Source organism: Rhinopithecus bieti, unplaced genomic scaffold (genome assembly GCF_001698545.2).
Source record: "Rhinopithecus bieti isolate Rb0 unplaced genomic scaffold, ASM169854v2 scaffold_1106, whole genome shotgun sequence".
Lineage (NCBI taxonomy): Eukaryota > Metazoa > Chordata > Mammalia > Primates > Cercopithecidae > Rhinopithecus > Rhinopithecus bieti.
In genome coordinates this window covers 515,290-534,767 of record NW_016803367.1, presented here as the reverse complement: position 1 = coordinate 534,767, position 19,478 = coordinate 515,290, and the positions used below count along the sequence as shown (strand labels likewise).

At 39.4% G+C, this 19,478-nt stretch overlaps 1 protein-coding gene across 1 annotated transcript in view; it reads right to left on the bottom strand.

Annotated features, from left to right (window-relative positions):
* Nucleotides 1–19,478, bottom strand: part of PRTG (protogenin) — a 138,424-nt gene that overhangs the window by 8,092 nt on the left and 110,854 nt on the right. Inside the window, exons 12-18 of the mRNA XM_017881334.1 lie at nt 18,198–18,293; nt 16,710–16,896; nt 15,625–15,752; nt 14,250–14,420; nt 5,859–6,041; nt 4,045–4,165; nt 1,803–1,968 (exon numbers count right to left, since the gene is read on the bottom strand). Coding sequence (XP_017736823.1) covers nt 1,803–1,968; nt 4,045–4,165; nt 5,859–6,041; nt 14,250–14,420; nt 15,625–15,752; nt 16,710–16,896; nt 18,198–18,293 — 1,052 coding nt within the window. The remainder of the gene's footprint in view (nt 1–1,802; nt 1,969–4,044; nt 4,166–5,858; nt 6,042–14,249; nt 14,421–15,624; nt 15,753–16,709; nt 16,897–18,197; nt 18,294–19,478) is intronic.

The following is a 19,478-nucleotide window of genomic DNA, read 5'->3' as shown; positions in this document are numbered from 1 at the left end:
TTTTTTTTTTTTTTTTTTTTTGAGACTGAGACAGAGTCTCGCTTTTGTTGCCCAGGCTGGAGTACAATGCTGCAATCTCAGCTCATCACAACCTCTGCCTGCTGGGTTCAAGCGATTCTCCTGCCTCAGCCTCCCGAGTAGCTGAGATTACAGGCATGCGCCATCACACTCAGCTAATTTTTGTATTTTTAGTAGAGATGGGGTTTCTCCATGTTGGTCAGGCTGGTCTCGAACTCCTGACCTCAGGTGATCCGCCTGCCTCGGCCTCCCAAAGTACTGGAATTACAGGCATGAGCCACCGTGCTTGGCCTGTATTAGTACTTTTTAAGCTCATTTAAAAGTTTTAGGTTCTAATGTTTTAGATTAATCTGAAGTAAGTTGAATGGATTAATTTGTATTAGAAAGTAAAACCTAAATTAGGCTGCAAACAAACAAAAGAGAAATAGCAAATACTCATTTATTCATATTCACCTATAATATGTATTGTATACAATGTTGTACTAGATACAAACAAATTATATCTGTTGAATATAATTCATAAAATTTAGTATCAAAACTGCCTGAAATTTTATTATACTTCTGTTATTCTAAATTTTAGGAAATGATAAAGGAAAATAATTTATAACAGGGTTTGGCAAACTTTTCTGTAGAGGGCCAGATCATAACTATTTTAGGCTTTGCAGGCCACATATGGCCTGTGTCACATCATCACCACCTTGTTTTTTTTTTTTTGTAAACAACCTTTACAAACGTAAAACACAGCTGGGTGCGGGGGCTCACACCTGTAATCCCAGCACTTTGGGAGGCTGAGGTGGGCAGATCATCTGAGGTCAGGAGTTTGAGACCAGCCTGACCAACATGGTGAAACCCCATCTCTACTAAAAATACAAAATTAACCAGGCATGGTGGTGCACGCCTATAATCCCAGCTACTCAGGAGCCTGAGGCAGGAGAATCGCTTGAACCAGGAGGCAGAGGTTGAGGGGAGCCGAGATCGTGTCACTGCACTCCAGCCTGGGCAACAAGACTGAAATTCCATCTCAAAAAAAAAAAAAAAAAGTAAGAAAACAGTCTTAGCTCAGAAGGTAGCCACACAAAAACAGGCCCCAGTCTAGCCTGGGTGGGACTGTTTGCTGACAACTGATTTATAGCACATTGGTTGTGGGAGCTATTGCAGTAACGTACAATATCTAAAGTTGTAATGTGACTAAAAATAATTTTAAAAGGTATTGTTCAGAATGCTTACAATAGCACTATTATTATATATACTGGAAAGGACATGAAGTAACTTCTTCCAATGGTGTTTCTCTACTATGTCCAACTTTCTTCAGCCATGAAATGAAGGATCTTGAGGCACCTATTTAGATGCTCCATATTTTTAAAAATATCATTCATACTTGGGATGTTCTGATGAGCAATTAAGTTCAACAATCAGCCAAACTAAGTCAAATGGATTAACAAAATGGTGACCACCCAGTAAATACAGGTCAGTCCAAATTATAGTAAATATAGACTAATAACCATGGTGTTCTTGGTTAAGATAACTTCACTCCATATAATCTCATCTAATTTTTTGTTACCTCCTCACTTTTTTCTATAACTCTTTCTCACCTTTTATCTGTCCTCACCGTTTTCCCCCTAAATATTTTATGTAAGGAATGATCTGGGTAAAATTTCAATATTTCATTAATAAGAGTATTGATGTAATATATTCAACATACAATTTTGGGGGAAGTACATTTTACACACACAGGGAGGAGGAATGGAAGAAAGGCTTATGCAGCAAATCCTGCAGCTCAGTACCTTTGCATCAATGAAGTTGTTGGGCATGATCATTGGCATTAAAGATTCTTCATTTCCTACAGCTCCTTCCTGGTTCTTTCCTACCTCATTTCCACTAGCTAAGGAGGCACTGGTACGAGGTAACTGTTGAGTTCCATTCTGTGCCGTCTTGGAGGCAGATGATTTCCTAAAACATTGGCAAAGAAGAGGAAGTCTTCTAGTTTCATAGAAGATACAGGTAAATGAACCACCTGGCCTATCAACGAAACTTTGTAAGCAATGAAGTTCTTTAATACCCATTTCTCAAATATTTTTAGAATCGAATGTTAGATTTTAACTTACTGCTGCAAACTTTTATTATTTGAAGAGGCATCTTTATTTCTTTTTGCCTCGATGTCTACTTAATGTAAAATTATTCTCTATAATTATTGTTGCTTATTCATAATTTGTGCAGAAATTATAATTTTTAACTTAAATTTTCCCCTTAAGGTTTGAGGATTATTACAGTAGCAAAACAATTCACTTTCCAATTATTGATGGTAAATTTAGAGTAGTACTTCAAGATTTAGGCAGTACTAAACAATGTGCATAAATATTTTATTAAAAAATTCTTAAAGTGAGAAACTTGGACAATAAAACTAAGGTAGTTCAATATACACAAAAATGTTAGAACTATTTCATTAACATAATGTTTTTGAGTAGTATGTTTCTATGTAGAAATACAAAACATATAGAGTAAACTGAAAAATCTATGCTAACGGAGGGAGTCTAATGACGGGGATTACCTAAAACATCGTGTATTTGACGCTGATTTTTTTTAATTAAAAAAAAAAAACCTTAAGAAAATAAATGAAAACAAAACCTAAAATATAAAAGGTTAAAAATAGACAAGTTCACTGAATGCAAGCTACTGCTAAAAATTTTGCCAAAGTCAGTTCATAGATGAGATGTCCTGACAGAGTTGATAGACATTCAATCCATGTCTGTTACATTTGTTTTAACCCTTGCCTAGAAAATCCCACCATATGTCCTGTGGTGTTCTCAGCGACTCAGGCATTTCAGGTACTAGAAAATATTCCAGATAGTAAGAAAAAGAAATCTTCTTGTAAACATGATCAATTGTGTTTTCTTTTCTTTTTTTTTTTTTAGACAGGATCTCTCGCTCTGCTGCCATCGTGCCCGGCCTAACATTTTTCACAGAGCTAAGATCTCACTATGTTGCTTCGGCTGGTCTGAAACTCCTGGCCTCAAGGGATCCTCCCACCTTGGCCTCCCAAAGCTCTGGGATTACCAAGGTGTGATTACCACCATGCCCGCACAAGTGTGCCATTATTGTTATTTTTAAACCAAAGGATATTCTTTCTGTTTCTCAAAATACTAAGAAAATGAGGACACTAGGCTGGGCACGGTGGCTCACGCCTGTAATTACAGCACTTTGGGAGGCAAAGGTGGGCAGATAATTCGAGGTCAGGAGTTCCAGACCGGCCTGGTCAACATGGTGAAACTCTGCCTCTACTAAAAATACAAAAATTAGCAGGCATGGTGGCAGGTGCTTGTAATCCCAGCTACTTGGGAGGCTGCAGCAGGAGAATGGCTTGAACCCAAAAGGTGAAGGTTGCAGTGAGCTACTGCACTCCAGCCTGCGCAACAGAGCAAGACTGTCTCAAAAAAAAAACAAAAAACAAAAAAAGACACTAGTCCTCATTTAAGAATACTGGCATTGGCCAGGCGCAGTGGCTCATGCCTGTAATCCCAGCACTTTGGGAGACTGAGGCGGGCAGATCACAAGATCAGGAGATTGAGACAATCCTGGCTAACAAGGTGAAACCCTGTCTCTACTAAAAATACAAAAAAAATTAGCCCGGCATGGTGGCGGGCACCTGTAGTCCCAGCTACTCGGAAGGCTGAGGCAGGAGAATGGTGTGAACCCAGGAGGCAGAGCTTGCAGAGAGCCAAGATTGTGCCACTGCACTCCAGCCTGGGTGACAGTGTGAGACTCTGTCTTGAAAAAAATTTAAAAAAATAAAATAAAATTAAATTAAAAAAAGAATATTGGCATAATGTTTTCAAATAGCAAGAAAATAATCTCCCTCTAAAATGAGCACATCTCTATAGCTGTAAGAACTCAGGGAACAATACTGCACATTTATTTTAAAGTGGGAAATCCCAGTTACTCTAAAAGGCACTTGATTTCCATTTGTTTCCTGTGGCTACTGCAATTTAAATGTTTTTTACCTCAACCTCTCTAGCAATGGAAACACACCTGGCTTTACTTCGGTATATCAAGATGAGAACACAGATGAAGATGCAGGTCAAGGCTATGCCAACACCTACAGCAATGCCAGTCATCGATTTTTGGTCCAGATGGTAATATCCTGAATAAACTAGAGGGAAAAACACATTTACTCAGAATCAATCAGAAAAATAAATTATTCAATTTACAATTCTCAGGTACTTGCTTTTCCAAAATTTTTCTTTATCTCACAGGAAAAGTTTTGACATTGTCAATATCAAAGCAGAAAGGATACACAGTAATCTTTAATCAGTGATTTCAGAAACAGATTTACCTTACCTTCCACTGTTAAATATTATTTATTTATTTATTTATTTTTTGAGACGGAGTCTCTGTCGCCCAAGCTAGAGTGTAATGGTGCGATCTTGGCTCACTGCAAGCTCCACCTCCTGGGTTCGCGCCATTCTCCTGCCTCAGCCTCCCGAGTAGCTGGGACTACAGGCGCCAGCCACCGCGCCCGGCTAAGTTTTTTTGTTTTTGTATTTTTAGTAGAGTTGGGGTTTCACCATGTTAGCCAGGATGGTCTCGATCTCCTGACCTCGTGATCCACCCGCCTTGGCCTCCCAAAGTGCTGGGATTACAGGCGTGAGCCACCACGCCCAGCCCACTATTAAAGATTTTAAATGAGTTTTAGATATATTATAGCAACCATGAACATCAATTCATAATTTATAAAACAGGCACAAAACATAGATGTTCCTTGACAGACTCAAGAACAGATTTTATGTCATGCTGCCTTAAAAGCAGATCTGTATGTTGCAGATTCGTTTTCCATTTATAAACACTAAAGCAGGGCTTCTCAAACTTTCATGTGTCTGTGAGTCACTAGGGATTATGTGGCAATGCCGACTCCGACTCACTAAGTCTGGGGTGGCGTCTGTGATTCTGCTTGTCTGTGGAGCGCTCAGGTGATGTCACGAGGCTGGGCTCTAGACTCCTTTGAGTGGCAAGGTATCTGAGAAACCAATATGAGCCTTGCTTTCCATTTCCCCTGATAATATGGTAGCTACAATGGCTACCTCCTTCCTGTTCTTAAATCTGACTGCCCTGTCCTGCTCTTTTCCTCTCTCATTCTTTTTCTAACACACACACATCGCTGGCACCAAATGACCACTCTCTGTGAAGCTAAGAGCCCTTAATCTTGCCCTGAGTTCAGCGGGCATTTCCTCCATTTAGAGCAGCCCCTCTTCTCCACAAGCCTACTCCCCCAGAGAGAAGGCAAAGGCAGTGTCCAGTCCTGTGCTACAGTGGGCACCAGCTTTTTTGAGAACATATGGACAGCTGTGATGAGTAGAGTAAGGCTGGCTCTTTAAAGATATTTTTTCCAATTGCTTTTCTGAAGAGAGAGAGGGGGAAAAAAAAAGGCAACTTTCTCTCCAGAAAGGCTGTTTTTCTGTGGTGAACTCTTAATGAAAACCATGCTCTCTTCTTAACTTGAACACCACAACCACCACTGCTGTTTATTTCTGTGAAACCTCCCAGGAAGCCCACTCCCACCAGTTCACGGCTGATGTGGCTCCTCTGTCTTGGTGGATGCACAGCTGGGAGAAGTAGTAACTGGAAACAGTGATTTCAAAACCGAGTTAATTCTGAGGTAATTTTGCCTCCTTGTAGGAGTACCAGGAAAAGCCGTGCAGCTCCATAACATCAGAACCTCATCAGCAACAACTTAAGGAACCAAGAGCCAGTTTAGGGATATGGCAATTGTAGGAGCAGAAATAAAGTGTAAGGAAGAACACTTTTTTTCTTAAGAAAAATCACAGTGACTATGGCAGTATACAGACCTTTGGCATCAGCAGAATCTAAACGCTTGGGCCTCTGATTTGATTCAGAGGTTTCCTTTGGAAGTACTGCCAGCTCCACAGAATTTGAAAAGGGTCCTTCTCCCACCTCATTGGATGCAGATATCTTGACAATGTACACATTTCCTGCTACCAAGTTTTCTAGCAAAGCCATGGTTATTGCCCCTATAAATACATCAATTACCAATTAAGTGCACATTTATCTGTTATTCTTTCACTCACATCATACAAACATGGTCCTTTATTTTTAAAAATATTTTTCTGATTATAAAGATGACACATATTGTAGAACATTTAGAAAATAAAGAGAAATATAAATAAAATTACAATCTTCCATTAACATTTTAGTGTATTTTGTGGGTGTGCATAAATGAATATTTGTGAATACATATTTACTGCATGAATTTTTACATATTAGAGTTTTCACTTAACACTGTAGTATGAATATTACCCCAATATAATCCTTTTCTGTAATTCTGTTTTAGGAGTTCTTAAAATAGTACACATTTTTGTTTGACTTTTTGTATATATTTGTATATATGTGTGTGTGTATAATGTTTTACTCTTTACAGAGATATCAATACAAATAGAATTTGGGACATTTTATTATGGAACATCTGAAACATGCACACAGAAATAATGCTATAATGAACCCAGATTCAATAATTATATTCTTATTTTTTAGAGACAGGGTCTTGCTACATGGCCCAGGCTAGACTGGAACTCCTGGGGTCCCCAGTAGTTGGGATTACAGGCACATTCCACTGTGCCAAGCTTTCAATTATTATAATTGGATTTTTAAAAATCCAATGTAAGAATCTTTTTTTAATTGGAAGTGTTTAAACCACTTATGGTAATAGCTGTGACAGGTAATCTTGTTCTTCCTTCCTAAATTAGAACAACATGATTATTTTTGAAAGCATGAATATATTTTTACTGGCCTCATTTTTTTTCTTTTTTTGAGATAGAGTCTTGCTCTGTTGCCCAGGCTGGAGTGCAGTGATGCAATCTCAGCTCACTGCAAGCTCCGCCTCCCGGGTTCACACCACTCTCCTGCCTCAGCCTCCTGAGTAGCTGGGACTACAAGCGCTCGCCACCACGCCCAGCTAATTTTTTGTATTTTTAGTAGAGTTAGGGTTTCACCATGTTAGTCAGGATGGTCTCGATCTCCTGACCTCGTGATCTGTCCGCACCGGCCTCCCAAAGTGCTGGGATGACAGGCGTGAGCCACCATACCCAGCCCTTTTTTTTTTTTTTGAGATGGAGTCTTGCTCTGTCACTCAGGCTGGAGCGCACTGGCATGATCATGGCTCACTATAACCTCCACCTCCTGGGTTCAAGCAATTCTCCTGCCTCAGCCTCCTGAGTAGCTAGGATTACAGGCACCCACCACCATGCCAGGCTAATTTTTTTGTATTTTTAACAGAGACAGGATTTCACCACGTTGGCCAGGCTGGTTTCCAACTCCTGATCTCAAGTGATCAGCCCACCTCGGCCTCCCGAAGTGTGAGGATTACAGGTGTGAGTCACCGCACCCGGCCTGGCCTAATTATTATCACAGATTTAAGATAAACAGGGAAGAAAATGCACAGTTATGCAGGAACCTCAGAGTACTGAAGACAGGTCTCAGATTAAACTACCAAAATCACCACCAGAAATCTGTGTAAGATCTACTTCCCTTCATAAGCAATTATCATTTGAATTTATATATGATATTTGGTATCTAAAGGTATTTCTCTGTTGCATGACTGCTAAGAAAGATCCCTATTTGGACACTGCCATTACTGGAGGTGCCTTTCTGCCCTTGTTCTGCCACTGCACCAAAGTATTTGTCTTACAAAAAAATTCCTACCCTAGGAATTAATTCTAGTGCTAAAGGTGTAATAGAAATTCAACCAGAAAGTTGTTTCAGCACTATGTTTGTGGGTGGACATGCACAGGGAAATCTAGCTTTCTTGTGCCGGTTTCATTTCATTTTTTCCTGACTCACGGCAACCTTACAATAGCTTCAAAGAGTTTACAATAGTGACAGTTGCCTCCTGGCCAAAGGTAGCTACTCCAGTGCACTTGCTGGACTGTATTTCATTAGGCAAATGAAACGTGGGCTGATCTTAAAGCTGAGGTCATGAGACGGAGGCCACCTCTGCAGGTCACACGGTGTGAGGCAGCCAAACCTCCAGCAGCGATGCCAGGAGCCAGAACACAACTTGTTTTCATGTTCTCTGGTTTCAGCTTGGCCTAAAGAGAGTGTGGGCTACTTGAGTACACAACTGTTCAATAAACAAAGTGACCCCTATTTAGAATCAGGAAGAGTCTTTCCACTGTTGCTATGTTTTTAGGCAGATGAATTAAAAAAACAAAGATGTATGGTGACATGTTACACTTAACTAAAAGGAAGAACATTTCCATGTCTTCACAAACAGAGATATAAATAAATAGAGTTTCTGTTTTATGGTAAAACGCATTTAAATTTTAAAAAGTACTTGGCAAAAACTAATCACTACCAGAAACTAAATCTTTTCACTTAAGTTTTATACACAGACCAGCAGTACATGTGTGCACGCACTCCCCTTTTCCCCCAAAAAGTATCTTCATTTAGAAAAAAGGGAAACTGTAACATTCTGGTTCCCCTATGAGGACACTCAAAGCATTTCACAAATAATAAAGCGATCTGTCTATATTCTCTCAACAGACTTCTCAATCTTAATTAGTATGATTATTTCTGTCTCCTGCCTTTTGTATGTGTCTGAATCTTTAGTCAGATCAGGAATCTTACAAGCAAGACCGTGTAACAGGCTAATTCACATCAGTGTTGGTCATATCTCGTCATGTAACCAGGCGAGCAATTTCTGACTTGGGGCATGTTACTGAAATGTATCTTCCTTATGGAGACAATAGTTCCCACCTCATATAATTATTATATGGATTACATAAACTATCATTGGCAAGTATCTGAAGCAAGTGTAAATAAAAGTAAGTTTTCTTCCTTTACCTCCAACTCCTCTTCTTCCTCTTTTGGAAGACAGAAAACGTTTTTTCATATTTGGACCATAAGTGTCCATTTAAATTATAAAAGCGAAAGATTTGGGGGTTGGAGAAGTGCCCCAGGATACAATCTCAGATCTTTTTTCTCTCTTCTGTCCACATGTTTATATGATTTTTTTTCCAGATCCACAGCTTAAACATCACCTATACATTGATAACTAGATATATCTCTAGTCCAAAACTCTCCCATAAACTTAATCCTCCCACTGCTTAATCAGCCTCTCTGCATGGACATCTAAGACACATCTCAAATTTCACACTTTCAAAACCAAAGCCTTGATTTCTCCCACTGATGTGGCTTCTGTTTTTTCTTATGCCCCATATCAATCTACAAGCATATTTTCTTTCAAATTATGTTCCAACAGCTTATTACTTTCACCATTACCACTCCTGTCCAAGCCCTCATCAACTCTCACATGGACACTTGCCTATGAAATGGTCGCCCAGCTTCCACTCTTAACCTCCTTACAATCCATTTCTCAGGTGGCTGCCAGAGCAATCCTTTCAAAACGTAAACTTATCAAAGGTCTCCAATACCTTCCTCTCTCTTAGAATAAAATCTATGGCTCATGAAGTCTGGTCTACATCTGCCCTTCGTTACCTCCCTACTTCATTTCTTACTGCCTGCTCTTTCCCTCACTCCAACCTCCCTGGCCTTCTTGCTGTTCCTCTAACATGCCAATGCACACTTCTGCCTCAGGGCCTTTGCACCTCCTCCAGATAGCCACAGGATTATGTTTGAATGCCATTTCTTCCACAGGAACTCTTTTACTGCTTCCATCACTTTGTCTCTTCTCCCTATTGTAACTGTCTTTATAGCATTTATGACACTACTTGAAAATGTATGTGTTTGTTGGTTTGTTACCTGTGATACAAGCTCCAATGGAGGTAGGGACTTTGTTTTGTACACTGCGGTACTGCAAGTGCCTAGAATAGAGCCTGGCACATAGTCATCACTAAGTAAGAATTAGTTTAATAAAAGAAAATATTCCTACTATTGGTGGTCCAACTGATTTGGCAAATGTTGAGTTAAATGGATTCCTTTATCACAGGGTTTCTAATTTCCAGTGTGAATCTCTAACAAGAGGAAAGGTATATGGTATTCATCAAACTTATTTAATCATGACAAAAATTTTTTGAAGAGGGGCATCTTTGTGGTATCAGGAAACTCATAAAGGACAGAATTCATTAATTCCTGAGATAGAACATAATTTCCTTTTTTTAAGACTGAGTGCAGTGGCATGATCCTGGCTCACTGCTAACTCTGTCTCCTGGGTTCAAGAGATTCTTCTGCCTCAGCCTCCCAAGTAGCTGGGACTACAGGTGCACGCCACCATGCCCTATAATTTTTGATCCACTTTAAATTACATACAAGTATAATTTCATATCATGTTTCTGCTCAACCATTGTCTTACCATGTACTATTTCAGCCACAAATATTATACGCTCACCAGAAACATTTTTAAATGTTTTGATTCGTGACAAATACCTTGTTCCATTTGTATTAAAATACGTGAATTAAATATATACATAAATATGTATAAACCTAGTATGTATAGAAGATTAATAGGTATATGGGAAAGAGAAATGGACACCTTTATTCTTTTTTCCTTCATCTTTTTCTATACCATAACTTTTCCAAAAGCTGTCATAATTACACATAAAAGACATTTTAACTTTTCTTTAAATGCCATGTTATATTCCTTGCTTTTGTTTAAATGTGACTTAAACTCTGTTTTTCTCTCTCAGAAAAGTAAACTCAATTGCTTTTTACTGATTTATTTGTTCTCTATGAACCTTTGGACTTAGCTATGAAAAAAATCCTCTACATTTAACGAATGCCAAAAGCTTTTCACAAATGTTTCTTAAAACCACAGCAACTAACATTATTTTTCCTGTGCGCTATTATATAGCTAGAAAGGCTTATACAGAAGTAAAAATCTGTAACTGCAATCCCTTTCACTACTGAGCCATCAATGAGGCAAAATACTATTTTCTGAGTTCCGTTCCAAAATTACAAATGAATACATTTAAAAGGAGCCAGATAAAATATATATTGCTTCTTTTTTTTTGTTTTTTTTTTTTTTGAGACAGAGTCTTGCCCACTGCTTGCCCCAGGCTGGAATGCAGTGCGCCCAAATCTCGGCTCACTGCAAGCTCCACCTCCCAGGTTCACACCATTCTCCTGCCTGAGTAGCTGGGACTACAGGTGCCTACCACCATGCCTGGCTAATTTTTTGTACTTTTTTAGTAGAGACGGGGTTTCACTGTGTTAGCCAGGATGGTCTCGATCTCCTGACCTCGTGATCTGCCTGCCTCGGCCTCCCAAAGTGCTGGGATTACACTGCCCCGGGTTTTTTTTTTTTTTTTTTTTTTTGAGACAGAGTTTCACTCTTGTTGCCCAAGCTGGAATGCAATGGCATGATCTCAGCTCACCACAACCTCCACCTCCTGGGTTCAAGTGACTCTCCTGCCTCAGCCTACCTAGTAGCTGGGATTTTTAGGCACCTGCCACCACACCTGGCTAATTTTTTGTATTTTTAGTAGAGATGGGGTTTCACTGTATTGGCCAGGCTGGTCTGGAACTCCCGACCTCAGGTGATCCACCTGCTTCAGCCCCTCAAAGTGCTGAGATTACACGCGTGAGCCACTGTGCCCAGCTCTATATTGCTTCTTTTTAGGCAGGTGCAAATGAAGAACTCAAAGAAGTATGTGTTCATGCTATGAAAGCTATTTATTAATATTTAGAACACCTCATTAAATCAGGTTAGTTATTTGGTTAACTGCTGCGTCAAGAAATCATTTTGGACTTGAATGACTGAAACTAAATGATATATTTTAAGAAAACTGTGAGGCCAGGGGCAGTGGCTCATGCCTGTAATCCTAGCCCTTTGGGAGGCTGAGGTGGGCGGACTGCCTGAGTTCAGGAGTTCGAGACCAGCCTGGGCAACACAGTGAAACCCCCATCTCTACTAAAATACAAAAAATTAGCCAGGTATGGCAGTGTGTGCCTGTAGGTAGTCCCAGCCACTCGGGAGGCTGAGGCAGGAGGAGAATGACTTGAACCCGGGAGGCAGAAGTTGCAGTAAGCCAAGATCCACTCTACTTCAGACTGGGTGACAGAGTGAGACTCCATCTCCAAACAAAAAAGAATACTGTGGTAGACTCTAATACTGAGGATCCCAGTGAATTACACCCCCATTGATTCACACCCTTGTAGCCCTCCCGACACTGGTTCCAGACTTGGCCATGTAGCCTACTCTGCCCAATCAGACATTAGTGAATGTGAGGCAAGCAGAGGCTTGTGAAAGCTTTGTACATGGGGCTTCCTCTCTTCTCTTCCTGACTGTGGAGCCCACTCTTGCTGGTTTTCTGTGGTTTTTTGTTTGTTTTGTTTGTTTTTTTTGAGACGAGTCTCACTCTATCATCCAGGCTGAAGTGCTGTGGCACGATCTCGGCTCACTGCAACCTCTGTCTCCCAGGTTCAAGCGATTCTGCTGTCTCAGCCTCCCGAGTAGCTGGACCTACAGGCATGTGTCACCACGCCCACCTAATTTTTGTATTTTTAGTGGAGATGGGGTTTCACCACATTGGTCAGGCTGGTCCTGAACTCCTGGCCTCGTGATCCGTCCGCCTCGGCCTCCCAAAGTCCTGGGATTACAGGCGTGAGCCACTGCGCCCAGCCTCTCTCTTGCCATTTTTAGACTACTCAGAGCCTATCAAAACTGTAATACGGCTGCAGCCTCATGAGAGACCAACAGAACTGCCAAGCTGATTTCAGTCCAAATTGTTGACTCAAAGAATTGTGAGAAAACAAAATGGTTATTTTAAGTTGCAGACTAGTTTGTTAGGCAGCAATAGATAACCGATATAAACATAAAATCATATTGCTGCCAAATACTTAGTACCTTCAAGTGTCTTCAGTGACCAGGAAATCATTATTTAGTGGGGCTTCTTCTGCTTAATGAAAAATATGAACATGCAAAGATCAAAACTCCAGGTAAAGTTATCATCTGCTTATTTTAAAACTCATAGGTTTGTATTACATGAACATAAATATCTTTTAAATTTATCTCCTTAATTGGGTAAATATTCCTTCTTGAAAGGTATAACGTATGTGGGAGTGCCTCATACTATATATAGAATATAGCGTATAGGTGGCAACTACATTTCCTGCTTGAAATTCTTCTTCAGCTTTTTATTGGTTGGCAAACTAGTCTCTTCTCAGAATGTATGTCTAAATTAAGGAAGTGCCAAAATAATGAAGTTTTACTATTTATGTGATGGCCCATCTAAAATCTAGCAAATAGGACTTGTCCAACATAAAGATTCAAGATTTAGGCTGGGCTTTGTGGTGTGCATGCCTGTAGTCCCAGCTACTCAAGAGGCTGAGATTCTGTCTCCAAAACAAACAAACAAAAAAAAAGATGCAAGATTTAGAAAAGGATATGATAAAAGTATGCGGTAAGAATCCTAAAAACTTGTTTAGTCCCTTTAGCACTACTAAGGTCTTCTCCCTTAAATCATATCTCCTTCCAGTGTTTCCTTCTCCTGTGCAAGACACACCATGAGAAACCTAAGACTCATCCATAACAAATCTCCCTTCCTTAATCTTCTCTCCCTCCTGTCATCCAAGCTATCAAGTTCTATCAATTTTAACTCCTTAACATCTGCCAACCATCCTATCCTTTCCATCTTAATCCTCACTATCCTAGTCCAGGACTATCATCTCTCTCCTGGACGGCTACAGTAACTTCTTAACTCATCCCTTTGCATTACTCTAATCTCCAGTTGGCCTCAATCAAAGCTTTTTTATTTTTCCCCCAAGACAGACTCTTGTTCTTGTTGCCCAGGCTGGAGTGCAATGGCGTGATCTCGGCTCCATGCAACTCCTCCTCCTGGGTTCAAGCCATTCTCCTGCCTCAGCCTCCCGAGTAGCTTGGATTACAGGTGACTGCCGTCACACCCAGCTAATTTTCGTATTTTTAATAGAGATGGGGTTTCACTATGTTGGTCAGGCTGGTCTCGAACTCCAGACTTCAGGTAATCTATCTGCCTCAGCCTCACAAAATGCTGGGATTACAGGCGTGAGCCACTGTGCCCGGCCATATCTCTTCTATTAACAAAAGTAACAGTAACCTTTTTGAAACAAACTATTCTTAAAATTGGTGGATGGCTTCCCAATGCTCCTTGAACGAAGCCCAAATCTTTAATTACTTCACACATGAAAATGTAAATTCAAAATAAACTCTATATTCCCCTTTCCTTTTGTTTCTTTAATATTAATAATCTTACTTTTTATCCTTCATGGCAATTTATGATATTTACCTTCACGGTGTAAGACCTGCCACTCTCCTGCAATCCAGGCCTTCCTGGATGCATATAAGATAGTATAGCGGGTCACAACTGTCTCTGGGCCATCAGGGGGTTTCCAAGAAACCAGAGCGGTGTCATCCTCTATCAATGTCACTTTTACTCCAACTGGTGGGCCTGCTGGTGCTGTGCACACACAACAAAATGTATCAGTAGAGTAAAATGGTTTATAAATTCTCAAATACCTGGCTTACAGACTTAGAAAAAAGTTCAGAAAATTAGAAACCACCATAAAAAAATTACAGCTTTCAAAGATCGTTAATGATAATGTGAAGTACTATTTTTCTTCTTGTATTTTCGTAATATTTAAACATTAAAAAACGTAAGAGAGTAGATTCCTAGATAGGAGAATCTAAGTTAAAGGGATAGCATTTTTAAGGTTCCTGAAACGTTTTGCTAAATTGCTAACTAGAAATGTTTACTTCCACCAACAGTACCTTGTCCATTAGATATCAGGTTTCACCCCATTAGCACTGATAGTTCTTACTAACATGTATAGAACATCAACTTAACCTGATCTTGGAGGCCAGTGAAAAAAATGCTCCTGACATTAAAACATTTAGTTATTCCTGGAAAAATTGTGAATCAGTGAATTTACAGGGCAGACTTACATCTAATAATATATCTGTGAAAAACAGTAAAATCTTGGAATTTAAGTTGACTCCATGTTTAATATACACTAAAAGTGTGAAGAGCTGGTTTTTAACACATTTCATACGGAATATTGCCAAAACCACAGCAACAAAGTCCTACGGCCACTGTCATAAATGTCCCTTACTTTCTCTCTGTATAATTAAAATACAGCAGAAATGATGCTTATATAATAGATTATCTAGTCCTTCGTCCTCATTCTAGAGATAAGAAAATGTTGGTCTAGAGACATAAAGTATCTTAGCTAAAGCCATGAAAGCTACAGAATTGGTGCTCAATCCGATATATACACTGCACTGTGCACACGATCAAGCTGCTATTCATGCAGAAATGACTTCATTATAATGTGAGCTCCCAAGATCATTAACAAACATTCACTTACTGCCATTTAAATTTTTGGCTGTAGATTTGAACAGCACACCTGATTTTTTTTAAGGTTTCTAAAAGGACACTAAATTTAAGCCTACTTGCTTATACAATACACTTACTGAGAAGAAAAAATTTAAATATATTAAGAAAAAGAAATTTCAAAAGCCAAAAAATGAAACAAAACAAATACATACATCAAGTGGCAGGTCACAACTAGAGCAGTATCCTACTCAGAATGACATACATATTTTTTAAACATTTCCTTAATTTTTTTAAAAAGGTAAAATCTATAGGGAGCTGTTTTCTTTACCTTCTGGAAGAGTAGAATGGTAGACTACAGGGCTCCAAGGACTGGAAAGCTGATCCACATGTAATCGAACAGCAAATTCATATTTGGTGTTTGGTTCTAGACCCTGAACCAACATGTGAGTTTCTGATCTATAATAATGAGGGATGAAGGTGTTAATGCTGGTAGTATATTATTGTTTCTAAAAGAATGTCAGCATTTCCAAATAGGTAAGGGCATAATGTTATTTTTCATTACCTCCTCATTTTATATGAAAAAATGTTTAGACTAAAGAACAATTTAATTGGACTTTTAAAATACTAAATTTGGTACTGTCCTGTAGAAATAAGCCTACCAGTTACCTCTCTTTGACAGCAAACTCGAAATGTCCCAATACAAAGGGATTTCCTCTGAAATACTGGAAGTCAAATCATTCATTCATTCATTTATTCATTCATGAGGAGGTCTTGCTCTGTTGTTCAGGCTACAGTGCAGTAGTGGGATCATAGCTCACTGCAGCCTTCATCTCCTGAGCACAAGCAATCCTCCTGCATTAGCTTCCCAAGTAGCTAGGATTATAGAGGCATGCAACACCATGCCTGGTGATTCGAAAAAAAATTTTTTTGTAGAGATGGGATCTGGCTATGTTGCCCAGGCTGATCTTAAACTTCTGACTTAATCAATCCTCCCACCTCAGCCTCCCAAAAATCATTCTTTTAGAGCACCGTGATGGGCATCTTTCTAACTCTAACCTAGAAACAAAATGACAACTGGCCCTACTTTTTGACTGCCAGCATGAAAACAGTCTCCTTTCCTTCTTTAAACATACTAAGTTTAGTCACTTGAGAGTAATAATAGCTTCTTGCCTAATCTTGTTGCATGAGGCAAGGAAAACTTAAAAATCACTTATATAAATTAAATGTCAAAAAGTACAGTTTTCAGAACACGGTAAGGATGCAAAACTCCCAGCCACTTCATAAATAACTTAAGTCCTGAAACAAATGCTTACAGGTGAAGCCCAAGCTGGGCCCAAGATGGTAAGAAGTATGAGTTGGAGGGGGGTGTGGGGAGGTAAGCAAAGAAAATAACCATTAATAGGAGCTACATACGTTTGAAGGTACAGAACCAAAGAAGCATTCTGCAGGCCAACAGGATTACAGCGGATGGTGTAGTTAATGATTTGTGCAGTGGTGAATGCAGGCCTCCTCCAGTGCAGGAAGATGGAAGATGAGGTGTTAGCCTTCGCATAGAGATGGTGGGGTGGTGGTGGAGGAGGGACCATGCGATCACGAACAGCTATTGAGAAAAACAATGTTAATTTACGATACGACATAACATTTAACATAGAAAGTGGTAAAATGGTAAAATAATAATATCCCACCCTATAAGTTGATTTTAGGTCTTTCCTCCACCAGAGACACATAGTGATCTGGAGATATATCATCCAAACCTAAACAGCTCTTCCGTGAGTTAAATAAGAAGTCAAAAACAGTCATGCATCACTAAACAACAGGGATACATTCTAAGAAACGTGTTAGGTTTTTCATTAGGTGATTTCATCATTGTGTGGACATCAGAGAGTACACTTACACAAACCTAGATGGTATAGCCTACTGCACACCTGGGCATTATGGTATAGCCTATTACCCATAGCTATAAAACTGTATAGCATGTTGTACTAAATACTGTGGGCAACTGTAACACAATGGTATTTGTGTTTTCAAACATATCCAAACAGAGAAATGGTAACAGGTTGCTCTATGAGATTGTAACAGCAATGTCATAGGTGATAGGAATTTTTCACCTCCATTCTAATCTTATGGGACCACTGTCACATATGTGGTCCACTGTTGAAGGAAATGTCATTCTGCTGTGTGTGACTACATTACTGATACTTAACAGACTGGAAAGCAGAAGCACAGAGAAGTCAGGCTACTAGCCAAAGACACCGAGAAAACCAGTGGGGGACTTAAAACTAGAACATCCTTCTCAGGAGCAGTACAAGCAAACAGCAATTGGAGAGAAACAGCCTCAAGGGAAAAGCAGACTTTAAAAAATTCAATATGTAGATATTCAGTGGTTATTTTCCTCAGTTAAATGTCTAATGGTACTCTGTATGCAAAACGAAAATAAGACTTATAATTCAATATATCTTAAATATTTACTGAGCACCTATTTGTTTAAGATACTTCGGCCAGGCCACGGTGGCTCACATCTGTAATCCCAGCACTTTGGGAGGCCAAGGGGTGGATCACTTGAGGTCAGGAATTCGAGATGAGCCTGGCCATCATGGTGAAAACCTGTCTCTACTAAAAATACAAAAAAAAAAAAAAAAAACACCCAGGTGTGGTGGCGGTGCCTGTAGTCCCAGCCATTAGAGAGGCTGAGGCAGGAGAATCGCTTGAACCCAGGAGGCAACAAACAAACAAAAAACAAAAAAAAAATGAAAACAAAAAAACTATGCTACGCAGCACAGACGATATAAAGTAATTAAGCCACCAAGGCTTCCAAGGAGTAGTGAGACTGTACTTAAAAGAGGAGAAGGAGAAAGAACAGTGTGAGCCATAGTAAAACAAACGGCCATGGCTTTCACTTACACACGCATCCTGGAGTGCTGACGGTCTGATCTGCCTGATAGCCATCTTCTACGTTGTTGTAAGCCAGGAGCCTCACATGATATTTTCTTCTGGGGTCTATAAAGAAACCAATAGAAAATAATTAGGACCAGGTCTTTAGATCTGAGGAAAGGTTCTGAACGAAGCCTTTATAGATTTTGGTTCAAAAATCTTCTGAATGCATAAAAGTTCTCAGTAATATAAAATTACAGCTCAATGACTCAGCAATTCACCTGCGTATGACACTGCTATTGTGACCCATCTACCAATAATTTACAATTTTACTTTACTTAATCTAATTTCAAACAATAACACTACCACAACCACTCCTTCTCCTTTCTCTCCTCTTCCTCCTCCTCTTCCTTAACTGGCAGATAGATTCTTGATTTTAAAAGCCTTGGGTTGCTTGATGGATCATTTGCAAGAGATTACACTTTGTAGAAGTTTTTTGTTTAGGCAGTTATATTTGAGGGCTATTTACTTCAAAGTATGGAAATCAAACTGGGATTGTTTTATTCCAAAAAGCTAAAGAAAATTACAATTGTCATTCTTTAGTACCTTTGAAAATTTATATAACCATGTTTTGCTTAAGTTTTAAGTTTAAATGTGTCCTTTCTACAAACCTACATTCTCAAGTGCGAACTTCACCAAGAAAGATGAGTTGGAGCTCCCTCTACTGGTGTGTGTTAACTATCACAATACTAAAACTAAAGTCCATCCAATGCACATTAAAACAACTTTTTTCAAGGCTTTGAAAAAATAGTTATACATTTTAACTTACATAATTTAAAAAATAATCAAAAAGTTTAATAATAAAAATAAATTTAAGTTAACTGTTTATGATGACATTTAAATACAGAATACTTGCTCAGGGCAAAAATATACAACTCAGGCTGGGCACGGTGGCTCATGCCTGCAATCCCAGCACTTTGGGAGGCCAAGGCGGGTGGATCACCTGAGGTCAGGAGTTCGAGATGAGCCTTGCCAACATGGTGAAACCCCATCTCTACTAAAAATACAAAAATTAGCCGAACGTGATGGCACATGCCTGTAATCCCAGCTACTTGAGGCGGCTAAGACAAGAGAATCGTTTGAACCTGGGAGGCGGAGGTAGCTATGAGCCAATATTGTGCCACTGCACTCCAGCCTGGGTGACAGAGTGAAAATCGGTCTCAAAAAAAAAAAAAAAAAAGATGCCCTTGAGATTTGCGACCTGGTGGCTATTGTGTTCCTATAGATGAACAAAAATAGATTTACTTTGAC